This window comes from Bemisia tabaci, chromosome 6 (genome assembly GCF_918797505.1).
Source record: "Bemisia tabaci chromosome 6, PGI_BMITA_v3".
Lineage (NCBI taxonomy): Eukaryota > Metazoa > Arthropoda > Insecta > Hemiptera > Aleyrodidae > Bemisia > Bemisia tabaci.
This window is the reverse complement of record NC_092798.1, coordinates 37451357-37473356: the sequence shown is the minus strand read 5'-3', so window position 1 is coordinate 37473356 and position 22000 is coordinate 37451357. Positions and strand designations below refer to the sequence as shown.

The following is a 22000-nucleotide window of genomic DNA, read 5'->3' as shown; positions in this document are numbered from 1 at the left end:
AAATATTTTGGTTCTCTCTGTTTTACAGACTTCCATTAAACATTTTATTGTTTTTAGAGCTATCTTAATAACATATTTTATGGCGCTATGATTAAGAAGAATCCTTGTATATACATTGATTCAGGAAAAAAGAAAATTACAGGCACGGCCAACGGAGTAGACTTCAAGTAGCTAAAATTGCGCACAAATTACGTCAAGCACACAAAAACTGTTGAAAAAACTTATTCTTGAGTTTCATGCATTTTCCTGGAGAAAATCGTTTACTTTTGCAAAAAAGCATCCATAACTGTGTCGATAGAGTTGACTGAGATCGTTTTTTATAGATCATGCAATGAATCGAGTAAAACTGACGCAATACCAGAGCCAGGCTTTGAAAAAAAATCCCTCTGTTCCACACCTCATTATGCGATTGCAAAGTGACGCCAAGATTTTAATATCCAGGCTGAGCTATGCAATTAAGAGTGCATGCCAGAACTCACATTTTTTCACATGATGTGGGTTCGTGAGGTACATTCACAGAAAAAATAGGATAGTCGTCACACGCTTATGACGACAATCCTATTTTTTTCCGTGTATATATACGTTCGTGTTGAAGACTGGTGTTTCATTTCTCGACACCCAGATTCTAAGAGTACAGTCTTAATAATTCGTCTCAGCTTAAATGTATCTTTAATTTAACCACGGTATGGCGTTTCTGGGCGTCCTGGTCGTTGCAAGCCTTTTTATTGTGAGCCCAGTTCTGTCGAAGAAAGAAAGTAAGTTATCTCCGCGTTTTCACCTCTTTGACATTTTGATATTGAATGATCATGTCACTCTTAATTATAGCAACCCTCTCGTAACTCACTTCCATCGTAAAAATAAAACATTATAATGATGGTCAAATGATAATCCTCAAAGGTACGAAATAATCTTGAATGATCCTAACGACAGTGTTAGTGAAATGTGTCCTGGCCCGTTGCAATTTTTTCACCTGGAAACTTGCTTACTTTGACCCGTTAATTCAAGTTAATGAAACAATGATAGACCATATCACGATCGGGGGAACACTGTAGTGGTGATCGTTGAAGATTTCTCATATCTCTGATGGTTATTTGAACATCACGATGATGATGTTTTATTGTTACTAGGGTTCATACCACGTACTATTTAAGAAACTGCATACATGGTGATTTTAAAAAGAAGGAAGTAAAGAATTAGAATGTTTTAACTTATGAAAGTAACCTATATTTTGTATCTAAAGAGTGCCGTTGCTAGTATCAGGTGTATCAAAAGTAGTCGTAGGGATGCCAAATAAGAAATATATAACACTAAGAAACGTGGCCCGTACTGTTTGTAATGAGGTCAGAAAATAGTGCCGGGCCCTCACTATTTTTCGGCTGAAACAAGGCTGATAGTTTTTACTGTATTTGTAAATTTTGTACTTTCTTTTCCCCGAAAAATGGTGTGGACCCAGTATCATCTTACCATCTCGCCATGCAAAATATTTATATGTGACTTTCTGAAGGAAAAATTACTTAAGCCTACAAAATTTTCAGACTTATCAATCCATAGTAGAGAGTAGAGAGGAACGCTGCTCTACCAACATTTTGAGACGGTGAACCTCCAAAAAGTTCAGACTAAACCCGATTTACAGTGGTTTGAAGTCGGCAGGTTAAAAAATACAGTATCGAGAAAACACTAATTGAACAGAAATGCCCAATCATAATGCAAAAGTACGGCCTGTTTTGGAAAGAAATTCATCGAACGGCTTGAAAATCATTATTCCGGACCCTGGAGAACGCTCCTCATCGTCAAAATCTCAAAATCCAATTTTCCGACCCAACTTGACTAAAATCCTTCCTCTGTGTGTTTTGCTGTTGACGACTAAAATATCTTTTCTCTTGAGAAGTCTTATTCTATAGACTAAATTCTGCCTCAGGAAATTCCTATTTAGACTTCATTTTGCAATTGAAAACAACTATTCCTGGCTCATTTCAGTAACCACTTTTTGCCATTATTTCCCCTCTGCAAGTATTTCGTTTCATGGATGTGTAATAGTGTTTTATAGTGTTTGTTAGACAATTAGTGCGCGGAGAGAAAGTATGTTAGTTAGTCCAGATTACATATGATCCCAAGGTAACCCATAAGCCATCATTTCATATAGATTTCTGACGGTGCTTATCTTCCAGCCGGTATACCTGACCAAATTTATAATAGGAATGACAGAAATGGACGTATTTATGACAAACGGAACCAGAGACAGGTGGGGAAGAAGGTGTGCTCGTTAGTTCTCGGGCTGTATAAATGAATGGGAATTATAAACAGGCCCGCCACATCCCATGTCGGGCCCTGGTACCAGTTTTAAGGTCCGGGCCCCAAGCAAGGAGGGGGGGGGGTCCGAGGGGCATCCCCCGAGAAATTTTAGAATTTATACGACTAATCGGACGCATTTTGAAGCTTCCATAAAGAATTTTCCATCAATTTCTGCGGAATAATTGTGTTTTCTTTTTCTACTTTCAGCAAAAAATACTTGCGAATTGTTGCATTCAAAACATCTGGAGAATTTTTATTTTTTTTGGGGGGGGGGGGGGGCATATGATACTATTTTCAGTTCTAAGAGGGCCAGGCCCCCCTGGACTCCCCCTTCGTTTGTCTACGGCAAGGGAGTTGAGCCATGAACCATTGAAGTCGAGGATGCCCAGACTGGAGACTCTTAGCATCTGACGACGGAAGAAAATGATACGCAGTTACTAAAAATATCCCTCTGTGCTGAAAATCTTGAAAATAGATAGAAATTTTCCAAGAAGTATACTTCTTGGAAAATTTAAAAAGAATTCTACAGTGCCTCAGCGTGTTTCTGAAAATCTATTCACCTTTTGCGAAATTTTTAGGGTAAATTTTTCACTTTTTCTAACGTAAAAAGGGTTGCATGTGAATTCGTAGCGGTTTTTCACGGGTAACACGGGCCCCCTCCGGGGCCCGGGCCCCGGTACCAGGGACCCAGTATCCCCCCCCCCCTTGTGGCGGGCCTGATTATAAAGCGCCAGTGACGTCAGCGGCGACAACCAACCAGGCTCGACAGGCTCAACGATGCCGCATTAACTCATGAGCCCTATCCACAATGCTCTTGTCACATGCCCACGGCTCAAGACTGCCGCATACAGTTGGCGCTTGGTTCCGTTTGATTCAATGTATAATCCTGATTTTCCATTTACCCAAAAGGAATCTCGCTCATTTTTAGATCGTTTCTTATGCAGCCCGCCTACCACGACATACGTCTCTACTTCCGTTCAGCAGGAATGCGTTCAAATATAGTGCTATAGTTACAATAGATTTTCTGAAGACTTTATTTATATCGGACCCTCGAATTATTGTTTCCGCAAAAAAATGTTTGGCTTATCTACGAAAACTGTTGTCTGCTCAGGAAACCTAATGGACCTGGTTCCCAAAATGAACCATTAATTGTTTTTCCTAACTGCAAAATGGAGATCATCCACCATTAGTTTTCCCACACGGAGAAAAAAACTTCGTGCGTGGGACCAGAAGATGAGGTCATATGGATCTCTGAAGTTTTCGGATAACGTATCTAAAAACTTGAGGTCCAGCTGCTGAAGCTCGGGTCAGACATCTGAAGTACATCGATATGTACCGAAGGGTTCGGGTCACACATCTGAAGTACTCCGGTACATACAGAAATACCTCGATGTCTGACCCGAACTTCGGCAGCTTGACCTCAAGTTTTCGGATGCGTGATCATCGATCTACTTCTGTAGGTACCGGAGTACTTCAGATGTGTGACCCAAACCCTTCGGTATATATCGATGTACTTCAGATGTCTGACCCGAGCTTCGGCAGCTGGACCTCACGTTCTTAGATACACTATCCGAAAACTTCAGAGATCCATATGACCTCAACTTCGGGTCCCATGCACGAAGTTTTTTTCTCCGTGCAACCAAAATTTCAGCGAAATGTTCCGTCGAGTTGGTTCCGAAAGTCGGATCCTGAAGTCTTGACTAACAACGGGTGGCAATAAGTCATTTTTCCTAAAACATTGTTTCCTATTGCAAGTTTTCCTAGTACTTTTTTCCTACAGGTCTTCTGTCCCATTACAGTTAGTCCTATGAGTGAGATGTCCTACTGGCTTTTTTCCTTAAAAAACAAGCCTAATTAATTAAAAACAATTAACAAAAGGGATTTCACGGAAAATTTAGAAACAATCAATTTACAAAAGGAATTTTACGGAAAATTTTAAATGTGAATTTATTAGAAAAGTACAGGTTATCAAATATTTAGGTTATCAGAGAGGTTTTTATTTTTCCTAGAGACAAATACAAGTTGCGAGGTTAGGACGGAAAAATTTCTCTCTGCTCTACTCATCTTTACGTTTCTATCATTATTAGGACAAACGCCCTTAGGAAAAAAGCCAGTGGGAGATCTCACTCGTAGGACTTACTGTAATGGGACAAAAAACCAGTGGGAAAAAAGTACTAGGAAAATTTGCAGTAGGAAAAAAAAAATTAGGAAAATGAAATAGCACCCTAACAACGCACTGCGCAGTCCCAAAGAATAAGATCCGAGTTATTTGTGCTGTTCAGCTATAAAATGTGATTGAAAAATATTTCCTATCGCAAAATGTAGATCATCTCATATCGATCGATTTCAGAGTCTTACACCGCGGAGAGTTGCAACGAGAGATGCCATAAAAAACACGGGTACATCATCATTCCCTTGACCGGTGGAGAAGAAACAACGGAATGGATGACAACTGGAAGTCTGGTGGAGAAGGAAGAGAAGCCAACCTCAAAGTTCCTCAAAAGAGTAACCCTGAAAAAACCAACCCCGAAAAAATCAACCCTTATTTGTGATTGTAAAATCAACCCCTATGTGCTTGATCATATAGAAGATAAAGGTCTCATTCTCGAAGACTTCTTGGGATGGTTCAAAAAGGCCCCATGGATGGGCAGAGGCTGGTTGAGAATAAAGGGGATCAAAGTCAAGTTCCCAGAAAATTCAAAATACAATAAAGACCAAAAGTATCCTGTTGAAGGAAATCAGGACCTTCCACCATTTGATTCTCCTTTTCAGCTTGACCACCATTCACAGTCATTCTCCCACCATTCAGCCGACCAGCCTTTTTTTCAGCTTGACCTCACAAAGTTCCAGAAATCACTGCCTCGAGATAAAATGCTTAATTTAGAGGATGACCTATCCGAAGGTGGGAAGACAATGGTCGAAAACAAGTTCTTTAAAGATTTAAAACACAATATGGACCCATCGACTCCTGTTAAAGGAAACCAGGACCTTCCATCATCTCGAGTTGAAAATTCCCGTTCTCAGCCTCTAGTCAACGATATCAAGTCCATCCGCTCAGCATCCCGAGGTTCACAGGATGAGCTTTCACCACCCGAAAAGATAGCGCATCATTTACAGGTACAGTATGACCGCTCACCACCCCGAAATATGAAGATCGATTTACAGCATAGCCACTCACCACCCCGAGATGGGAAGTCCGTTTTACACCACGCTACAGCGGGCCACTTAAAATCATCCGACGCACTGCTCGACTCTGAAAAATTTCTTCTTCATTATATTCCAACCGAACAATCGACAGTGGAATGCAGCGCTAAGTGTCAGGTTCGTGGCGGTTACGTACGCGGAGAAGCCAAAGACCTTTACTCACGTGAAGGAGGAGCCAAACACCGAGACAAAATAGACCTCCTGGTTGGGATGATTAATGATACCGAGAAGGTGGAGACCTGTGTGTGTAGACTCAACTTCGTCCTGATTCAGATGGTGAAAAGCAAGGACTTCGACGCGGAGGACGTGCAAAAATTCGAGGATTTACAAGATAAGCCTCTGGTTTCTGTAATTCACTGGTTGAGAAAGCACGGAATTGAAGTCCATACCCACAAAACGCCTTTCTTTAAACAGTTCTTAAGAACGAATAGCATGCGCGGCTCCGAAGTCCAGAACCCCAAAACTCCCCAACGATGACCGTTTGACGCGTATATGACTAGTCCCTCTCAGTCATGAACGTTACCGTATACCAATGGTTGGTTAGTTATAATTTACGACGATCAGCAACCAGGCTATTTTATGTATTCCATAGGAATTGATAATTAATTCATCGACCTCAGTGGATGGAAAAAGATTTTACGAACACTTTTGGGGATAAATGCCTTAAAACGTGAAACTTGACCGGATTATGGTTGTTTGTAGTTGATAGTGAACGCTATGTAATTATGATGTAAAGAACGCTTTAAAACTGCAATTTCTATAATTTTTCCCCCTCCTGCAATAAGATCTGTTTTCTTGTGGACGGTGACGAATAAAGATATTAATGTACTAAACCCTTAACCAACCTGTTAACCTGTATGATTCATTTTGGTGTACAATTGTGATTCGGAATTTTTGTTTATCATGCATGTCAAATATAGTCTCTTCTAGTTAAAGGCATTTATACGAGTCGTTGTTTGTGACCAACACCTGTTTCATAAAATTCGGTCATATTTTAAGAAGACTATTGAACATTTCTGGGACCGGTGTAAACTGTTTGATTGGGAGAATGATTTCAGAATAAGTGAATCGACTCTAAAAACAAGAGAGTTACCGCAACTTTTCCTTCAGCCCAGCGAAAGACGTAAATGCTCTATCGACCTTCATAGAATTAGGTTCTTTGCTAATTTTTTTTCTAATTTTTTATTCAATGTTAGCTACTGTATACATCGCGGTATAATTATTTTCTAATGGGAAACATCTTATAGAAAGGTATGGCTTTTTGAACGTCAATAATTAGAAAAAATCTCAAAGTATGCTAGAAATCCGAGTTTATTTCTGCCACGTTTAGGAAAAACGCATTATTAAAGCTAAGGAGTTGCCTGGTTTATTTTTATAAAATTTGAATTCTGTTGATCAGCGAATTTTTTTTTCTTTATTTTTCCGAGAATTTTGCTCGCAATGTAATCCAGTTCTCACGAACATTCTTGAGGTTCATACTGAGAACTTTTCTCAAAATCAACTATTCTCTCAAAATGCATTAGGATGGCCGTGCGACGTTTTTTCAGCATACCAACATTGGGCACCCTACAATTATTTAAAGTCAGAGACACTCACTACTAACAAACCTCTATGTGCATTTCCATTTTCAGTAAACCTCTTTTTCAAGGATATCATTATGAAAATTGTTGTATTATTATACACGGAGAAAAAAAACCTCGTACGTGGGACCCGAAGTTTAGGTCATATGGATCTCTGTAGTTTTCACATTGAGCATCTGAACACTTTAGGCCTAGCTGTCGAGGTTCGGATCACACATCTGAAGTGCTTCAGATGTGAGAACCGAAGTTTTTCGGATGTGAGAACCGAAGTTTTTCGGATGTGAAAACCGGAGTACTTCAGATGTAATAACTGAAGTTTCAGATGTGTGATCCAAACCTCAGCAGCCGAACCTAAAGTGTTCAATCCGAAAACTTCAGAGATTCACATGACCTAAACTTCGGGCCCCACGCACGAAGTTTTTTCTCCGTGTACAGTCGTATGAACACCAACGCGATGGTAAAGCTGCAAAAATGTGTATCTCGGTTACCGGCGTTGCAGATTTCCTATCATACTTTATTTTCTACACGAAAAACTACTGAAAGTCATTTTTTAAAAACAAATTCAGTGATTTTTTTTTCTTTATGAAGAAATTTTTGTGAAAAATCCAAGCCATGAAGTTTGTTTGGTCTCCTTTGAAAGAATAAAATATGGGCGTAGATTTTGAAACACCGCAACCGAGCTATCAATTTTTGAAATTTCACCATCGAACGGTTATAATAGCACCAACACCCAACAGCTCATTCTTAAAAAAATGATAGAAGAACTCCTTTCAATCACTCCACGCTAGCGCTTGAGAAGAATTGGAGGCATTTCTGTCAAGCGGAACTATATACATTATAACGTGAGCACGGTTTTGTATATCCTCTTATGGGGCTCAGGGTTCATGTCATAATACACATAGTTCCATTTGGCAGAAATACGTTCAATTGAAACTTGAATAGTCGGAATTTAGGGTCAGGATCCTATCGATCAGTTGCTTAAAGTTCAGTCTACGGATCTAAATCACATTATTGTCCTTGCAGAAGACCCGCATGGCTTGGATCGTGATTAAGGCATTTTCGGATCCATTAAATTGGCAACATTGTTTTTTCTCCATTTAAACCTATGGAAATGTATCGATTCTTGAAGGGTTCAGTTGCTTCGACAAGAATCGATTATTTAGCATACTGTCGTGCTAAGGAAGAACGCCGTACGAACATTCGAGAGTTGCCAAATTTCCTTCGATAAAATGTCTATTTTTGAGGAAAGTTATTAAAGAATTTCCTAAAAATTTTCCAGAACTTCAAGTGAAATTGCGAACAAAATTATCTGAAAAATTGGAAGAAAAATATTCCCAAGAGTACTAGGAAATTCACTTTTTATCGGCGGAATTTTGGCGACACCCGAAGGTTCATACGGCATTATTCCTTAGCACGGCAGCATAGGTTTACATGGAGGAAACCCTGCGTTGCCAAATTGCTGGATCCGCTCTTCGATTAAGGGAGACTAATTAAACATTCAACCAACTGTCTAGTCGTTTTCCAGAGGGAGAAAAATGAATACATATCGACGGTGTAAAGCTTCCTCTTGGATCGCAATGGATCACTAGACAAGGTACGAATTTAAGCAATCCGATTCATGTTTCTTTACCAGAATTTCACGTAGAACACGATTCGTGCAACTAAAATTACTGAAACCAACTCCTAACGAAGATATTAACGTTTTTATTTCACATTGGTCACGAAGAATTTGAACTGCCCGCTCAAAGGAAACTCAAAGCTCTATGTGAGTCAAATCGTGCACTACAATGGTTTCAGCAAGCTTCTCAATCGAGCAATGTTCATTTCCCACCATGTGTTGTTCAAACTATAAGCAACTTGCTATAGCTGAGCCGAAGCGTCAAGATTGAGGTTGCCAGATGTTTATATCGCAGCGACGTTCATGATAACGTTTAGCGCGCGATGTGAATTACGTAGAGCATTGAGTTTTCATGAGCGGGTGGTTTGAATTCACGCATCAAGAATTATTGAATATCTTCGAAAAGAGTTAATTTTGGTAATTTTCGTTGTACGCATCGTGTTTTACGTTAAATTTTGGTTAAGAAGCATGTATCAGAATGCTTAAATTCGTACCTTGTCTAGTGGTCCATTTGTATTTTCAAGGGAAAGAGAGAAAGCGAGTTGAAAGTAGCTGCTTTATTCAAGATATGTTAGAAAGCTGTGGCAACATTCCATGTTTTCGATTTTGTACCAACATATAGAGAAAACTCAACACGAAAGTCTGGTTGATACGGAAAGTAAAACACGAAATAAACCAAGCCTTTGGTTGACTCTCGGGTTCCCCACTCATTCCATTGTATTTCCCGCCGAAATGTCAGTTGCACTAGTCACAGAATTCACTGAAAAAAAAAGAATCTTCAATTTGCCGTCAAGAAGTATTTTTTCGAAAATCAAGAATTTCGCTGCTTAAAACAAACTACTTTTTTTGCTTAACCCAAGCACTATTTTTCTTGTATCAAGAAGAATTCAGCTTTAATCACGATAAAAAAAATTCTTGGCGGCAAATTCAAGAAGCATCATGCTTGTGCACCTTTTTTGCAGTGTTGTGTTTTGATGCTTAGTTCTCGTAGATAAGCTAAAAATATTAAGATCCGTCCAAACGGTAACTTCCTATGTCAAATATTAACCGAGATATCGCGCTTTTAAAAACTCGGTTTTTGACGTCATCCACCGTGGTAGTGACACCCTCGGTTTCCTCCGCCATGGATTCATCTCTCAATGGTACACCTACATTGTGCTTTGGTTGCTCGACGTTAAACGCCAATAAATCCAGGTGGAAGAAACCAAGGGTGTCACTATCACGGTGGATGACTTCGTGATAAACCGACTTTTTCAAAGCGCGATCTCTCGGTTAATATTGAACGCAGAGAGTTGCTGATTAGACAGATCTTCTTATTTTTATCTAATGGAGATGTTACACGTGTGAGGAATTTGCGATTTGACTGTTGATTCTAATGTCGAAGTTCGCGGGAAACACGATGTTGCCACTGGTTTTCTTTGAAATCAACTCCCAAGCTCTAAAAAAGCTCTCAAAATGAGGCCTAACACAATATTGACAGGACTGCCACTTTATTTGGGGACTCCAAAACTGAAAACACGGCAACCCTGCTAATTTGCTCCCTATCTTTGCATGGAGAGTTTGTCTTGATGTAGAGGTGGATTCTCAGGATAACGTGGGATATCCTCTCCATTTTGGCCTCAACTTAAGAGCTTTTTTTGAGCTTGGGAGTTGATTTCAGAGAAAACCAGTGGCACCATCGTGTTTCTCGCGAACTTTTACAAATGAGTCGATGGTCAAATCGTAAATTCCTCACACATTCAACATCTCCATTTAAAAGAATTGAGCATCCAAACACGATTCAGTATTACCAGCGCAACTGACCCATTTACCGCAAACTGGACCAAAATAAGCGAAAAATATTGTTTCGTTTGTATTTCACTTCCTATTCTACCAAAAGTAACACAAGAACACAAATACTTTTATCAGTCACTTTTGTAGTTTTGCACCATACTGATAGGGCGCTTAACCACCACTGAAGTCTGTCGACGTAGAGATTTTCTGGGAGCTGTCGTTTCAGCACTTCATCCCTTTTTGGATGCCTTCTCTCCACCCTTTAGTTAGACGCCTGCCTGGGGGTACCCACCCCAAAACCTTTTTCGGCAGCCGGCTGTCGGCCAATTTCTGCACATGCCTATACCATATCAACTGCTTGATCATGATATATCGTGACCAACTGTCCCTTTAAAATCCATGATCTCTCGGACACTTTCATATCTGATACGTTCTCTCCTCGAGATTCTAGTCAAGTTTTTCGTTCCGTTTTTCTCAAACCAACGTCTCTTTGGCCAAACGTCAATGTTGGATGACAAATCTTTTTTTGACCTTCCAAAAAAATTGCATAACAGCAGGTGTAATTAAATTTGTATGCATGCGGCACAACAGTTTTCTGAGAATCGCGACTGCGAGTCAACAACTTTTTTTCTTGCATGACGCATCTAGTGCCAATAAATTTTCATTCCACCCGGTAAAAGGCTTCATACTGAATAGACGGCCAGAGTTTGTGAGAGCGCGGGTCCAAATATCTCGGTTCATTTTGATCGCAGCCTCCCAAAGTAATTGTGCCGGCACCGACATGAAGTTACTCATCAAGTTGATTTTAGTCAGCTTTCTCATCACATCTCAAGCTTTGTGCGAAGAAGAAGGTGAGGTTTCCTTTTCGTTCTTTTTTTATCTTTTAAAATCCTAAATTTTAATTGCTTTCAAATTTTTATGTCCTTTTCCTGTAGTCAGGTACATTTTACATTATAATTTGAAATGCTTAAAAATACCCTGCTTGAAGACAAGAGGTAGGACATCAAAACGAAAATCAATCGATTTTAATGATTGTTTTTATTATCGGCAGGTATTAATCTCTTAATAAAGGAATTGAAAATGCTAGTTGGCTGGCTAATATCACTCACTTAAAAAAGGAGGTACAATGACGAGTTGATATATAGTGAATGTAAACATCAATCACATGATTTTCTTGTACCCGAAGACTTACGTTCTTGGTCGAGACGCTTGTATTCATTGTGGGTCTTTTTTATAGTCCTCTGCTTGTGATCATATAATTAATCTAAAATACCAGAACGCCGTAAGAGCCTTCAGACGTTGCCAAATTTCCTCGGATAAATGTTTACTTTTGGGGAGAAATATGAATTTTTTCCCTCGAAATTTTCAGATAATTTAGATCTGATCGTTCAAAATTCCTCGAAAAATATGCACAGACTTCCCTGAAAATTCAAATTTTGTTAAATGAAATTTGGCAAAGTCTAACGGCTCATACGGCATTTTTCCCTAGCGGGGCAGATTGTCTCAGAAATTTTTGCGATCAAAGTTGTACCCACACGGATAAAAAAAAGCACGAGGTTGTTGGAGGATTTGGACATTTCCGATTAATTGACGTAGAACCCCTATTACTTGCGGTAGTGCCCCAACTGACTGTGGTAGTACCCCAATAAATTAGGTTACTAACCTAAATGTTGCGATACAACCTCAACTTGAATTGCGGTACTACTACAATTAATTGGAAATGTCCATATCATCCATAAAATTGGGGTAGTAGCACAATTTTAGGGGATAACCCCTTACACTTTTTTCCGTGCAGTCAAGTAAAATCGTCGCTCCTCCGATGTGAGGGCGTATCTCAATTTCTGCATGGACCCCAAAAAGCATGGATTTTTACGTAAAACAAGGCTCACGTGGAATTTGAGCTACGCCTTTACGTCAGAGGGGCGACGAAATGTGGAAATGACGGGGGGAAAGGGCGTGGAAGATCACACGTAATCGGTTGTTTTGTCCCGTAAAACTGACTCCACACCATGCGGATTAATTTCAGACGAGGGGTAGGGTGTTTCTTATTTTTTAAATTTTCGATATCGAAGGAGGTCCTGGTCTTAAAAGTTGATGTGTGGATAGATTAAACCCTGTGCAAGAAAAAAATTTAAAACAATTTTTAACCCGGTGCTCAAACTACTTAAGTGCTACAGGTAAACAATTTGAGTTTTTTAGACCAAATAACAACTGTTTTCTAGAGGATAACGCCGAGTTACGGCCCAAAAGGGCGAAAATTTCGACCGTTTGGTACTTTATCTGCAACACAAAAGCCGCAAACACCCGAGTGAAAGCCGCGCAAGGAAAGACACTTGGGGCAAAATGGATCGCGCCGCAGCGGAGAAACGCGCGCGCGCGAGTCCCTCTGCACAGCCAAGCGACATGCCGCATGCCCGCAACACGACGCGCTAAGCTTTACGGCTGCCCGAAAGTTCCCGAGTACGTTGCAATGTATCATTATGAATTGACCTAGATTCACAATAACATTAAAAAAAAGGTGTTAAACGTAAAAATACATCAAAAACACATTCTCTTAATATGATATTGGCTATAATGTAGGAAAAATCAATTCAACAAATTAACAATTCAAAGTTAATCCAACTATAATCAAATAATCGACATTTACGTAAAGGCTAAAGTAGTCTTCAAATGTTTATATTCCGACTATTTTTAAAATAATATTGGATGGTTTTTAATTGCACTTTGCTGTGACTTATAAGAAGATCATGAAAAATCATAGACCATCAAATGAGCCCCTAGACAACAGTAAAAATGTACGTTCTGGCGGATAGCGATTCGGAACCAAATGCTGTTTCATGGTTGTGAACAAAGACTCTTTTGGTGTCCGATGAAATCTCACATCAATTATGCCAAGGGAAACCAAACATTATCCTAACATTGAACCATACGTGGCCGATAAATTACGGAACGAAACTATCTGCTGTAGGTACTCTCATTAAAGCAGCAAACTTCTTGAGGTCTGCGATAGACCTCCAGACATTTTCATCGGGGTCATTTTATATTTTCCAATATGGCCGATTTTCCGCCTCAAATTTACCTATACTCTGACGAAAGCCCGGTAATGTCAGTCCTCTTCACAAATACCACACAACAGTCTTTTTTCAAAAACAAAGAATTTGGCCATGTTCGATTTCTAGACTCTTACCCAGCCCCATGGCTATTTTACTTCCGAATAATTAGAGGATAAAAAAAAAGTACAGTAAAAATTCGTTAAGACGAAAAAGCTTTAAGACACAAATCCGCTTAAGACGAAAATTTTTCGGTCCTTATGATACTTCCATAATTGTCGATCGTAAAAAAAATTCATTTTTCGTCTTACGACTTTTACTGTAGTTTTGAGACATAAAAGAAGAGTTAATGATCATCTGCACGCAAATTAAAGTGCATGCCCGCGCCACAACAGGAGGATAGGGTACCCATCGTAAGGTGATGGAGATCTTGCATATGTCAGAATTAGCGATTTGTGTACTGATTCATAAGTACAATTTCCGCGAGAAACACGATGGTTTCACCGGTTTCCCCGAGCCAAACTCCAAAACTGAAAAAAAACTCTTAAAGTTGATGCTGTAATGGAGGAATGGTCCCAATCCATCCTGAGAGTCCCGCCACTGTATCAGTCAAACTCCACGCAAAGAGCAAATAATACATTGACAGGGCAGCCACTTTGGTTTGGGTTTTCCCAAAACTGAAAACAATGCAATCCTGCGCTGATTCCTTCGACGTATGTAATTCAGCACCACACCAACTCCGGATTGTGACGTCGCAGACTTCCTGTCAAACTACTAAACTTTTAAACGGAAAACTACTCAACGCAGATTCTTTAAACTACCGTGATTTTTCATCACGGTGCAAACAACGTTCTGCTAAAACTTCAGGAATAGGTATACAGTTTTGTTCTCCTTTATTAAAATAACATAAAGACGGAGATTTACAGACACCGCAAACGAGATACTTTATTGCGAACTTACCGCCGTCGCTTTGCTCCTATCCTTGCATTGAAAGTTTGGCTTAATACGAAGGACGCACGGAATGCGGGGATATCTCCTTAAATACGCTTAACTGAGTGGAGTTATTTTTTTTAAAAAGAAAAAAGTTTTTTGGGTGTTTGGTTTCAGAGAAAACCATACTGAAACCTTTCTTGTATCACGCGAAGTTTAATTTACAAGGAATCCGTACTTAATTGCCAACTCCCGATACGAACAAGAGCTTCTTTCCATGATCTCTTATAAGTCACAGCTAAAGTCAATAAAACCATCCAAATATATAAATGAATAGTCGGAATAAACATTATAAGACCTTAGCCTTTAAGTAAAACTGTCGATTAATTGATTTAGTTGATTAACGTTGAATTGTTTAATTTGATGAAATAGATTTTCCTACATTATAGCCAATACATATAAGAGAATGTTGTTTTTTAGATGTATTTAGACGTATCATCCTTTTTTTTTAATGTTAATAGGTGTATCATAGGTCCCAAGTTCATAAAGATACATTGCAACGTACGGAACTTTCGGCCAGCGTAAGCTTAGTGCGTGTGTGCGGCATGCGCATGTCCGCTTGGGCAGTGCAGAGGCTCGCGCGCGCGTTCCTGCTGCGGCGCGTCCATTTTGCGCCCAATGTGTCTTTCCTGCCGCGCTTTTCTCGGGTGTTTTTGCGCTTTTTGTTGCAGATGCGACCAAACGGACGAAATTTTTTCGCCCTTTAGGGCCGTAACTCCGGCGTTTTCCACTAGAAAACAGTGTTATTTTGTCTAAAAACCTCAAATTTTAAACTGTGTCACTTAAGTCGTTTGAGCACCGGTAAAAATTGTTTAAAAATTTTTTCCTTGCACAGGCTCAAATCTATCCACACATCAACTTTTTAAGACCAGAACCTTCCATCGATATCGAAAATTTAAAAAATAAGAAACACCCTAACGAGGGGCCCAAAATGAATATCGCAGTCTGCAGGTGCCGACAGAAGTATGGATACATCGACCGTGGACAAGATTATCCCATAGCTATCACGACCGGAGAAATCGTAAAAATCCACGGAAAGGAGGAATGTAGGTGCAACCTTGGCGCGGTCTTCCTTGCATTTTTGAAAAAAGAAAATCTGAGCATAAAAAAATTCGTAACGTTGCACGAGAACGGATCCTTAGGACCATGGAAGGCCCGTAACTGGTTGAGATGGCACGGGCTCAAAGTCAGGACATAAATGAAGAAAAAACCAACCGCGGACGACGAGAACAAGTGAGAATGACCGTGAAGAAGGGGCTTCATTCACAAGACTTCTACATACAACTTCTACTTCTTTACCTAATATCATAATCAAATAGCACATCCGTTTGCGATATTTTTTTGCACTTTACCTACCTACAAATGAATCAGTGAGAACGAAAACACACCAACCAGGTAACTCGAAAATGCCCAGTTTCCATTAAAGACAGTTAATTTACATGAAGGTTATTGAAGTTCGCGCATCTGTTCCAACGCGGACCTTAAAAATTCCATACGTCTTTGTCTTTCTTAAACTAAATTCTCCACGTATTCTGCAGTTTTGTGTGTGTCTTGATTATTTTCATTTCTCCAACTTGGTGTGTTTTCGTTCTCACTGATTCAAGTACGGTGTTTCTGTTTTTTTAATCATAGTTACAAACAATTCAAGAGGGAAAAATGCGTGAATGTATGAAAGAATACCAAATATAAAATATTTATTCATTCTCAATTTATGATATACTTTTCGGTTGGACCGATTTGAATCACCTTTGAAACAAAAAGTGTCCCATGCAACGGCGAGGATATTTCTATTCAATTTAATTATTATTTTTTTTTCTTTCTTTTAAAGAACCAATAAGATCTGACAACTTCAGGGGAAAATGTCGATCTCATGAATCATAAATATGACGTTAAACTTCGCCCTTGATATTTGACTCCTGATACCTAACCTCTGATTCTTAGCTGCAGTTTCAAACTGACCCACATTGTAATGATGAAGAAGTATGAAGTACGTGGATTATTATTATAGCCCACACTGCGGGCGACATTTTGACACCGTCTACACGTATCACGCGAGATATCTAGGAATTTATCTAGGAACGAAGCAGTGGTGCATTTGAAAAACTCATCCTATTTTTCAAGAGATTCTAAAGAGCAGATTCTAAAAAATCTCGAATCCAAACTTTTCTATTTTTACAGAATTATTTTTAAAATTCTAATTGTACACCCTGTCTGAGAAATGAAATTTTTTTAGCAGACCGAAACATACTAAAGGAGTCACGTCAGTTTTGCCCAAAAAGCTAGATATATAGAAACATTTTGAGACAATTCCGGGAATAGTATTACAGATTTTTAAAACTGTACGGAACAAATTTAAACTATCAGAATTTCCCCAAAAATCAATGCAAATATACAAACTTTTGAAATTTTTCCGAACAGTTCAATTATGCGTGGATGAGCTCGCCGAAAAAAAGTGAAGTTGATTTAAAATACCGGATGTAAAAAAAGTGTGCGAGAATTTATAAAATGCTGAATTATCCGCTTCAGCAATTACTTTAGCAATGCCAAGATGTAAAACCGACTGCTGTAGTGAGTAATTCACCATTTTATAAGTTCTCGTACACTTTCCTTTACATCCAGAATGTTAAACCGTTTAAAATGAATGTTATGCTCTGATTTATAATTTTAAAACAAAATTCCAAGTTGAGCTGTTCGATATGTTTGAGAAAAAATTATCATGTATTACCCACCAATCTCCTCAGAAAATCTGGAAACTTTATTTTAGAAATCTCTCACGTATACATATGTCCTTGTTTTCGAGACTTTTTCGATTATTTTTTTATTATTATTTTTTTTAGTTATTTAATTTTTTTTTAAAGTTATGTGAGGTCTTTAATCCATTCGAGGATTCTGCAACCTTAAATGAGCATCGGGTTAGGGTTAGTGCACATCCATGCTCCAGACTTTCAAATTTTCATGGATTAAAGCCGAGTGGAATCTATTTCTGCAGATCCACTCGTCAGCTCCATGAAAATTTGTCGCCACCACCGGGATTCGAACCCGAGACTGATTGGCCCAGAGTCAGACGCGCTGACCTGGTCAACCTGGCCGGTTTCGATGAAAAATTAACTCTGTGTTATTTCCCATAAGGGTCTCAGCAAGTGGGCACTAGGCGGATCAGCCAATCAGGAACGACTCGTGCAAGTTAGGGGTACGCCATCCAGCCCTCAATTCAAATGGTAACTCTCGTTTCCTCTTTGGTTCTTTTACAGCAGTTTGGTCAGGACAAATTTGAAAAAAAATGTATAACGGGAGCAGGGATTTTTTGTTTCGGATGGCAGGATCGCTCCTCGAAGAAACTTTATTTTTTCCCCGCCACGGAAGTGAGCCTACGCTTTCAGCGGCGACGCGCGTCGCACTCGTATGTCAGACGAAAATGTAAGCGATGTTGCTCATCAGAACCGCGCGAAAACGGAAGTGAATTTTATTGCTTTTTCCCTCCTCCGAGTTCTCAGCATACTCGAGATGTGCCGTCATCATTCATGCTGCCCTGCTGAGGAAGAACGCCGTATGAGCCTTCAGACGTTGCTAAGTTTCCTTCGGTAAAAACCGACTTTACCGGAAAAATTGTGAATATTTCTTTCCAAAATTTTCAGAAAATTTTGTGCGCAATTGAATCTAAAACATTTGAAAATTTCAAGGAAAAATGCGCATGCATGTCGATAAAAACACACGTTCTATCAAGGGAAATCTGGCAACTCTCGAATGCTCATACGGCGTTTTTCCTCACAGCATGGGACTGGGTGGCATGCAGGTGCAGCTCCCGCCCCAGGTGAAATTTTATTGGCGGCGGCGGAAAAGAGAATAAATAATGTTGCCCGCACCCGGGGACGCCGGAACCTCCGCTGAAATCCGACATTTTCGTCCATATTCCACGATAAATTATCGAAATTTTTTGGACGTTTGGCATCCCGGTTCGCATCTTTTTCCTTCACCCACACTCGCTGCGACGCGACGTCTCAAACCATGTGCAAATTCATATTTATGGTGAGCAGCCGTTGTGGAGTTCTTCCCTGCTAAGTCGGAACATCGTATCCTCGATGGGTATATCCCTTGTAGGTTGGCTGTTTTTGCCGAGGACTGCAGGGCACCGGATTGTAGTTACTCGGGACTGCACGTATTCTGCGATCGTTTATCCAAAAACGGGGGGTTATAGGTTATAAGCAAAGTTTCCGTATGCAAAGCGAGAGAATGCAGACCCTGTGTGGAAACTGGGCAGTCGTTATAAAACGCACCGAATTGAGATTTGTTGCAACCTTCGAGGAAAATTTCGGTGGAAAAAGCGTTGCAGCTTATAGCTGGAAATTTTATATTTGTAACTGTTATGGGCAGATCCCGATTTCTGGGCGGATCGCGATCTGCCTCTTTTTGGGGGAGGGGGGGGGGGGGGGCAGATCGCGATCAACTCGGGCAGATTGTGAACCGCCCAAGGGAGATTGGGCGAATTTGAATTCAAAGAGGAAAAAAAGAAAATTGAACAGGAAGTTCTGACCTCAATGACGATTATTTGTTTCCGCAGGATAATGAGTTATGATACTTGGAGTTACACAAAACGCCTGCTTCCTTGCACGCGCAGTGGTTGGTTTGGCAGCTAATTTTGCAGAAATACTTTAATTGAAATCTTCGGCCACCGAAGTTAGAATTTTTTCGGCTCACAGTTCGCAGGGAAATTTGAATATTTAGCACATCGAAAACTGCCTTTGAATTTGACCTCACCATGTTAAGGGCTTACCATGGTGTGATTCAGGTGCAAATCTACACCTTTCATTAGTAAATGTAGCATACGTGTAGTTCGTGTATCATAAATGAGTCGAGAGCCAATTTTTTAGTTCTTATGTCAATAATCATGGACGCCTTAAGCTTTGCTCATCTCTCTTTCATCTCTGTTTATTGATGATCTGTTGTGGGGGATAGTTACAAACAGTTTCATAGAGATGCACCGTAATCGAAACTATGGTAGACATTGACGTAGACAGTGAAAGGAGGTACCCTCAATTTTCGTAGGGGTCGGGAATAATGTTTTAGATTGATTTTTTAATTGATCCCCATTTGGACTACATTTTGCATACAATTTCTGGCTCATTTCAGAAACATCATATGTGATATTCGTTTCCCTATGGAGATAAGGAGCTATTGTGGTGCTTTCGTGAGTGAGTCAGAACTTGTAGTTCCTAATTGCAAAATGTATTCCATTAATGAGTTTGTCACAAAAACCCTGCAAGTGATGCCTTCGTGATTGAGCTGCATCTGTCATTTCGTCAGCGGAGCCGAGAGCATTTGTAAAAAACCTATGAAATGTCTGAATATTGGGAACACGCATCTCGTGTTTCAAGACGACGCTAGTTACATTGTTTCACCGAAAGTGGAACTTCATTACAGCCGCGCTATGATTGCACTCAGAGGCTTAGTTTTTCGAGCATGTCGGATGTGGAAACGTCTCTGACGAGAAAATTACAAAATTCATTGGGACTCTAAAAAGGCAAGTGCATCTTTGTGCATTTTTGATTCTGACGTGCGGGTTTTCCAGTCTAATCATGGATGTGTGACTGAGGTGAAATCTAAAGTGACCTCGGATTAAAAGTAGTAGATTTCAATTCAAAAGTACGTAAAAATCTAGAAATCAAATGAATATTTTAAAGAATAGTCTGTCTGTTAATTTTTTTTGAAGGTGTATTGCGTTGATTTTGTCGGAGAGGCACTTGGAACCTCCACTGGGTATTAACAAAGGATTCCAATACGTTTGATCGATAATTTACATAATGTGTGGCTGTGGTTCCTCCATGAAATTTGTCAGATGCTTTTTATGCACAAAGTACATTTGGAATGAATTTTTTGGATTTGCTTATAACTGTTTTTTAACACTATGAACTTTTCTTCTTTGAAAGAGAATATCAATCTAAGGCTACTTTCAGAAAATGTATTTTTTTAATTACAGTTGAGAATTCCAAAAAAATTAGAATGAAACACTCATACGCTTTCATCTGTCACGTCGTTTTTTTTTTTTCTTTTTCAATTTTACTACAATTTGAACTGTCTGTCAACATTTTCTCAGAGAATAGCAATTTCCTGACAAACTGCTTGACTTCAAAAGACTTTACTAAAATTTACTAAAATGAGGGAAAAACAAACCAAAACACACATTTTTATCGTTCAAATTAACATAATGTTTAATTCTAAACAGTATGCATCAACAATAATATAACAAAATATTGAAGTCAAGTAAAAATTCTATATTCAAATATTAATTCTATAATAAGATAAAAAGTCTAAAATTTAATTCATATTTTAATGTTCACCTTTTCTCCCTCATCCGCCTTACCGGTCCCAGAGCCCAGACCCTATCGAACAAAGGTGGGCCGAAAATCCATCCAGCAGCCCTAGGCTGGCTGGATAGTGGATATAACAGCGGTCGTATGTCGGGTTGCCTACCTTCCGAACGAGCAGCATCTCGGGTTGCCTACCTCCCGGGCACCCAGGCAATCCGCCCAATTTGCGGGAGTGCTGTCACTGGCTTTGTGCTCGCCTCGCAAATGCCGCTAATACAGATTACACATACTCGTTTCATTTACATTTAATCAATCTCTCGGTATTCCAAACAAACCCTCCCCGCCCCCTCTCGTCGCCGTAAGGCGTTTGATCCCCAGCCCACGACAATGGCGTTGGCCCCAGTGATTAGAATGTAGCGCTCAACCTGCGCTTTTTAGAGTCGTGTTCAGCCTCTTTGAAAGGAGCCCAACACAATGGCCTCAACTTGAGGAGAGTGCTGCCGTCCTAAGGAAGAATGTCTTAAGAGCCTTCAGACGTTGCCAAGTTTCCTCCGATAAAAGCCGAAATTACTGGGAAAATTGTGAATATTACTTTCCACAATTTTCAGAAAATCGTGTACGCAATTTGACCTAAAAAAACTGAAAATTTCAAGGAGAACATATTCATAACGTTCCTACAAAATAATCATTTGATCGAAGGAAATTTGGCAACTCTCGAATGTTCATACGGCGTTTTTCCTCAGCACGGCAGAGCGGCCGTTTGTCATCGAGAGGGCGGAGGACCAACCTGGAAGCTTTTGACTTCTTCTCACGCAATTTGGGTTTTAAGGAGTGGATTCTTGTTGAATTGAATCGCAGACATCGAGGGTCGTATTCAAATCGTCCATTAAATGACTCTTTTCATTAAGGAAGCTCGTCTGGTATACATTGCAATTCGTCGTTTTCCAGATAGAACTTAACTATACATTAACGTAGTAAAACTTTAACTTAAAATTAATGATTTTACTCCGGAATTACTGAATTTTTTTATGGACGATGTTACAGTTACTATTATGAATTACCGTAAAAAATCAGCAAATTTTTGAATAGAATTTTCGCTGTCATTTTCGTGTAAAAAACTGAATCGGGTAAGTAGATTTTGCAACATGAAAATACAGTTTTTGTCAGTAAAGTAACGAGTTGAGGTAG

The 22000-nt window shown here is 39.6% G+C and overlaps 2 protein-coding genes across 6 annotated transcripts in view; both read left to right on the top strand.

The window, feature by feature from the left end:
- LOC109036950 (neuronal acetylcholine receptor subunit alpha-7) overlaps positions 1 to 22000 on the top strand; it is a 611445-nt gene that overhangs the window by 312732 nt on the left and 276713 nt on the right. The window contains exon 1 of one of the 5 annotated variants that reach the window (XM_072301404.1): positions 10958 to 11318. The exons of 2 other annotated variants lie outside the window; for them this stretch is intronic. In XM_072301404.1, coding sequence (XP_072157505.1) covers positions 10979 to 11318 — 340 coding nt within the window. In that variant the 5' untranslated portion in view covers positions 10958 to 10978. Of the gene's footprint in view, positions 1 to 10957; positions 11319 to 19932; positions 20148 to 22000 lie in introns of those variants that run through there. 2 more of the 5 variants (XM_072301405.1, XM_072301406.1) reach the window with 2 other exon arrangements.
- LOC109036951 (uncharacterized) lies at positions 597 to 6435 on the top strand. Its single transcript, XM_019051391.2, has 2 exons — positions 597 to 755; positions 4643 to 6435. The coding sequence occupies exons 1-2, from the start codon at positions 686 to 688 to the stop codon at positions 5971 to 5973; spliced, it is 1401 nt and encodes a 466-aa protein (XP_018906936.2). The 5' UTR covers positions 597 to 685; the 3' UTR covers positions 5974 to 6435.